Source organism: Salvia hispanica, chromosome 1 (assembly GCF_023119035.1).
Source record: "Salvia hispanica cultivar TCC Black 2014 chromosome 1, UniMelb_Shisp_WGS_1.0, whole genome shotgun sequence".
NCBI lineage: Eukaryota > Viridiplantae > Streptophyta > Magnoliopsida > Lamiales > Lamiaceae > Salvia > Salvia hispanica.
In genome coordinates, this window is record NC_062965.1 from 21466623 (window position 1) to 21472622 (window position 6000).

The 6000-nt window shown below is 36.9% G+C and overlaps 1 protein-coding gene and 1 pseudogene across 1 annotated transcript; one reads left to right on the forward strand and one right to left on the reverse strand.

The window, feature by feature from the left end:
* The first annotated feature begins 536 nt into the window (after positions 1-536).
* On the forward strand, positions 537-1169 carry LOC125189948 (wall-associated receptor kinase-like 8). The gene is made up of 2 exons (XM_048087163.1): positions 537-778; positions 842-1169. The coding sequence occupies exons 1-2, from the start codon at positions 537-539 to the stop codon at positions 1167-1169; spliced, it is 570 nt and encodes a 189-aa protein (XP_047943120.1).
* A 1077-nt stretch (positions 1170-2246) lies between these two features.
* LOC125189952 lies at positions 2247-4991 on the reverse strand (annotated as a pseudogene).
* Positions 4992-6000: the final 1009 nt, after the last annotated feature.

Below are 6000 nucleotides of genomic sequence, written 5' to 3' on the forward strand. Positions count from 1 at the left end.
TGCCCTATTTATAATACTAGAATACTATACCCTAACTTATTGAATAAGAAAACTAAGATATGGAAAGATTTGATGAATCAAAAGATAACTAAATAATATGGATATCCATGATACAGACCAAACAGGAGAACTCATCCCAAAAGACTAGCCTGTTAGGAGAGAGAGCCCATTTAGTCTATATACCCCACACCAGTTGTTCTCACAACCGATGTGGGAATTGAGTCCGTAACAGAAAGCCACCGATCACTTCAACAAGAGCGAATATGTGGACGAGGAGGCCAAGGCATTGTCTACAAAGGCATGTTATCAGATGGCACAATCGTGGCGATCAAGAAGCTAAATAAGGTCGACGAGAACCAACTTGAGCAGTTCATCAATGAGGTTGTGATACTGTCGCAGATCAATCATAAGAACGTGGTCAAATTATTAGGGTGTTGTCTGGCGACCAAAGACCTTCTGGTCTACGAGTTCTTACCAAATGGGACGCTTTCAATTTCATTAATGATCCCAAGCCCAAATTTCGGCTAACATGGAACATGAGGTTGAAAATTGCCACAGATGTAGCGGAGGCACTAGCATACTTGCACTTCGCGTCTTATGTACCTATCTATCACAGAGACATCAAGTCTACTAATATCCTTCTGGATGAAAAGTACGTTGTCAAAGTGTCAGATTTTGGAATTTCCAAACTTGTTGAAGTGGATCAGACTCATCTAAGTTCTAACTACACTGGTGAAAGGGACGTTTGGGTATTTAGATCCAGAGTATTACCAGACAAGTCAGTATATAGAAAAGAGCGACGTATACAGCTTTGGAGTAGTGCTTCTTGAACTCCTGACAGGGCAACGACCGATATCAATGGAGAGAACGGAGGTGGAAAGAAACTTGGCTTTGCAATTTTTGCGTATATGAGAGCGGACAACCTTCACGCAATTTTAGACACCCAGGTTTTGAATGATGGTGGGAAACATGAGGTTAACTTAGTTGTGAGGCTTGCGAAAAGATGCTTGAATGTTAAGGGGCAAATACGACCTACTATGAAAGAAGTGGCTACGGAATTGGAAAGTTTAGTAATGTCCCAAATACATACTGCCAATGATATGGAGCTCGAAGAAGAAGCAATAGTGTCTGAAGCAAAGGACATGGAGTTTTCAGACATTGAGTGCTAAACTGCTAATGGACAAGCCATGATCATGGTATTGCCAGATCATTATCAGATGCACATCCCTTGATGTCTGAAGACTAAAGGAGGATATATATTTCATTTATTTCTTATTATGATTGTTGCAATAAGAAAAGATCCCATAAATTCGTTTTTATTACTTGTGTGTATTACTTATATTGTAAGTATGTTATTCTATTTTCTATTTTTGGTGAAAATTAATCCCTTTGAGTTCAAAAATTTGTAATATGATATGCAATTGATTTCATGTTAAATAAGGATTTTTTTAAGTGAGCCATTTTGAGTTATACGTCCAATAAAGGATAACGAGCTTGAGACGAAGTTAATATATTTTAGAAATTAATTACTCAATATACATGCATAAATTGTAATTAGAAAATTCATTTGGCTTCAATTAAGCAATTGGAATTTTCGCTTGACAAGTAAACGAACCAAGCTCGAGCCCAATTGTTTCTGCTCAGCTTAGTTCTTTATTAAAATTGCAAGTCCATGAAATTGAACTAAGCCTGAGCAGAAACAATTGTGCTCGAGCTTGGTTCGTTTATTAGTCGAGCGAAAATTGCAAGTGCTTAATTGAAGCCGAGCCAATTTTCCAAATTCAATTTTTACATGTATATTGAAGAGAGTAATTAATTTTTAAAATATATTAACTCTGTCTCAATATAAGCTCGCTTTCCTTCTTATAAGCCTATGATTCTTAAGCCAATGAAAATACTTGCAAGTACAACAAAATACTCATGGTGGACTTTTCTATGGGCTTCTGAGCCCAAATTCGTATTAGACCTTCTTCAGCTCATTATTGATTTTTTATATATTTGGAATTATTATTCATTAGTATTTTGCTTCTTTTCAAATTAGAATCCTTTTAATAGAATCCTTTCAAATTAGAATCCTTCGGCCCACAACAAATCCAAGTCCGACAAATGAAATTAATTATAGATATTTTATCTAAAGTGACACCAAAAAAAAATTATTGAAACATATCCAAACAAAAACTGCTTATGAAGAAAACACACGACATATACATAAACTCACCAAACAAAAACGGCTTATGAAGAAAACACTACTGTCTTCTGGCTCGATTCCCGGCTACCATTCTTGCTCGCCTTCTTCTCATGTCTCTGGCAATGAATATGTCTTCAACTACTTCTTCTATTTTGCCAAAGTATTTGGCTCTGAATCTTCTGCAGAATAGAAGTAGCCATACAATACTTCCAAATCCCACAACATATCCAAGTGCAGCAGATACGTATTCCCACTCAATCTCCCTCTTCTCTTCCACATCTTCGTGTTCTTGCAGTGATAGCTCATCAGTGTGACTGCAGTTTGTGTTGAGAGGGAAACCACATAGGCCAGGATTTCCTTCAAAGAATTAGCTGAAATTGTCTGAATTTGACGGCCTTTTGGGATCATTCCAACCAGCTTGTTGTATGACAGGTTCAAGACTTCAAGGAATGTGAGTTCTCCAAGCCCCATCGGTATTGGCCCTGTTAGCTGGTTTCGAGAGAGGTCAAGTGATTCGAGCTTGCCCAAGAGGCCGAATGACTGAGGGATGCTTCCGTTGAGGGCATTGTGGGACAAGTTGAGATGATAAAGCGAGTTAAGATAACCAATTGCATTTGGTATCTCTCCAATGAAATTATTGCAAGAAAAATCAATACTTCCAAAGTCTGGGCAAATGTTTTCAAGTTATAACCGTAGCCCTTTCATGATTAATGTCACTTCAACTTTGTACGGTTCAGCATCACTCCATTGCGTCATTCCCCACCAAGTAGAGGAATTTATTGATTCCAGATGTCCACTGAAATTATTTGAAGATATATCTAGAATTCGAAGCTCTGGCCAGGTCATAATACATGTCACTTCACCATGGAATCTGTTGGAGTGCAAAATAAGAATACTCAATGAGGATGATGGCATGCACGGGAACGTATCGTTGATGTTGTTGTTCCCGACGTCCATAATCTCCAACGACATGCAACTTTTGAGAGATTTTGGGATCTTCCCTTCTAAATTATTATTGTTAAGCAATAAATATTGTAGCTTACAATCCATAGAAATAATATCTGGTATGCTGCTATTGATGTTGTTTTGATTCATATCAAGCCCCTGAATGATTTCATGTAGTCAAGGGGGTATGCTGCCACTTAATTTATTTCTAGACATGTCAAGAGAATCGAGATGTGCACCATTGCATAAGGAGATTGGAATTGATCCACTAAAACTATTATTAGCAACAGACAAGTATCAGAGATTAGATTCAAGTGAATGGGCAACTGTAACTCTCCCCTGAGCTGGTTAGAGTTCAAGGATAAGCTCTCAAGAGAAGCTGGAATATGGTAAGGATTTTGAAAATCTGTTAGAAGATTAATTGAGAGGTCAAGGTTCTTTAGTTGTGTTCCCCAAATCCAACTTGGTATCTCTCCTCCAATACTATTGGCCGAGAGATCCAATTCTTGCAGATCCAAATCTTTGATGAAATCAGGAAAATGGGACAAGTTACATGAAGCTAGGTGTAACACTTTTAATTGGAGACCACCATATGAACTTGAATTGACGTTTCCAACATGTACTGACAAGCTACTGCCGGATAGATAAAGCTCTGTGAGATTGGTCAAGCTACTGTCCAGTTGAAAAGTGTCATTGAAATGGTTGTTTCTAAGATCAAGATGAACAAGATTGGAAAGACCTTCAAAGAATGTAGAAGGAAGTGAGCCTGTGAAGAAGTTATCTGACAAATAGACATGAATAAGCTTTGTTAAGTTAGCAAACAATGTAGAAGGAAGTGAGCCTGTCAAGTCGTTATATGACAAATCGACATGAATCAGCTCCGTTAGATTATCAAACAGTGTAGAAGGAAGTGAGCCTGTCAAGTCGTTATGTGACAAATCGACATGAATCAGCTCTGTTAGGTTAGCAAACAATGTAGAAGGAAGTGAGCCAGTCAAGGAGTAATCTGGCAAACTGACATGAATCAGCTTGGTTAGGTTAGCAAAGGTGGATGGAAGGGAGTTTCCTTTTAAAATGCAGCCACTAAGAGTCTAGGTGGTCAGACTTGGAAAATTAGTGAATAAGTCATGAAGTGTTACAGCTGAAAGATTGTTCCAATCTAGTCGAAGAATAGAAAGGGAATGAAGTTGCCAAAAGGATTTAGGCAAAGGGCCATCAAGGCTACAATCAATCATGCTCAAAGAGGTGAGGTTGGGTAAATGTGATGATTCAGTGTGGCCCCATTTTAGCCTTTCATCTAAAGCAGTGATACTGACATGATCAATATAGAGCTCTCTAAGCTCGGTTAGATTTTGGAGAAGCATCTCCAAATTTGGGTTCTCAAGGCTAAGAGTATTGCCAAACTCGTTGGAGATATCTAGACTAGCCAATCTCGTTAAGGTCAAAATTTCAGTGCCCAAAAAAACCAGCATGTGACAAATTCAAATATGTCAAACAAGTCATATTGCCAATACCTTTTGGAATGACATCATTAAAGTAATTGTAGGCAAGGTTAAGCTTCTGCATATATTTAAATCTGAAGAGACTCGATGAATCCCCAATTCCACCATAAATGGCCTCACCTTCGAGCTGCAAACTAACAACGTGGCCAGAAGCATCACATTCCACACCATGCCACAGGCAACACCCAGCACTTTTATTCCAGTGCACGAGTTCTGTAGAAAGAGAGGAATCAAAGATCAACTCATGCTTGAGTTGAAGCAACAAGGTTTCCTGATTGATGATGAAGGCATTTGGTATTATAAGAATGAGTGGTGAAAATGAAGGACGAAATTAGGAAACAAATGAACCACAACATGTTTGAAAGCATTGTGAAAGAGGTTTTTGTGTACAAATGAAGGTATGTGCAATCGGGTTTAAATAAACAATCGCAGTTCACTTGGATATCTTTTTAGATCACCACTTGAATGTCTACATAATGGTTGGAGTGAAATATTATCATCATTAATTTTTATTTCATTTTAATTATATCATTAGTTTTAACATAAAAATTAAAGCCTGTTTATATTAGAGTGAGTTAATCAAACACATAAAATTCCACAAGTAAGGCCTACATGATTTGGATTTGAAAAAAATGATAGCACTGATATATGTTAATTTCATCAAAGTTACAATGAGTTGACTTGAGGTCAATGGATGTACCAAACAGAGAATTATTGGTGGCAAACTCCAATAATTTAGAACTGTGAATTGGTCATAGATTAGTGTCTGATGACACAACAATATTTTCAGTATTATAATTTCTATAAACACGGTATGATATATAGAAAATTTCCATTTTTAGAAATAGGACCACTTTTTTGTGGATATTTCAAAATGGCAAAATTAAACTATTTTTAATGGATAAAAAGAGTAGTAAATCTGTAAATGGGAATTTTTTTGGCTAGGGAGTGATTTAATTAACCGTAAAAACTTTTGAAGAAAAATAATACTATGAGTTGTGACTTGTAAATTAACTGCACTAACGTATAGAATTGGAAAGACTTGGAAATTGACTTGGGTCTTCGGAGTCATATGAAGACAATATGAAATCATTTTTTCTTAAAATTTTTAATGTCGTCGAAAAATTATGCAATGCAATGCCATGTCTTAAAAGATATTACAGGTTCAGACCTCGTCACCTGCTGGGAGACTTTTGGTCTTAATCTGCAAACTCGGTTGAGTAGGATTAGTGGGATTCCGATCTATGTTGCGATGTTGTAGCATTCTTTCCATATAGTAGTTGATTTGTGAAATAAGATCAATATATCCTATTTGTGAAAATAACATCTTAGACAGATTTGAGGTCACTAAAAAAACATACTCCC

Bases quoted from the DNA above. Each gene is read 5' to 3' on its own strand.
- LOC125189948 (XM_048087163.1), top strand. From the start codon at position 537: ATGAGGTTGAAAATTGCCACAGATGTAGCGGAGGCACTAGCATACTTG. The intron at 779-841 runs GTCAGTATATAG...AACTCCTGACAG, and splicing joins TCCAGAGTATTACCAGACAA to GGCAACGACCGATATCAATG.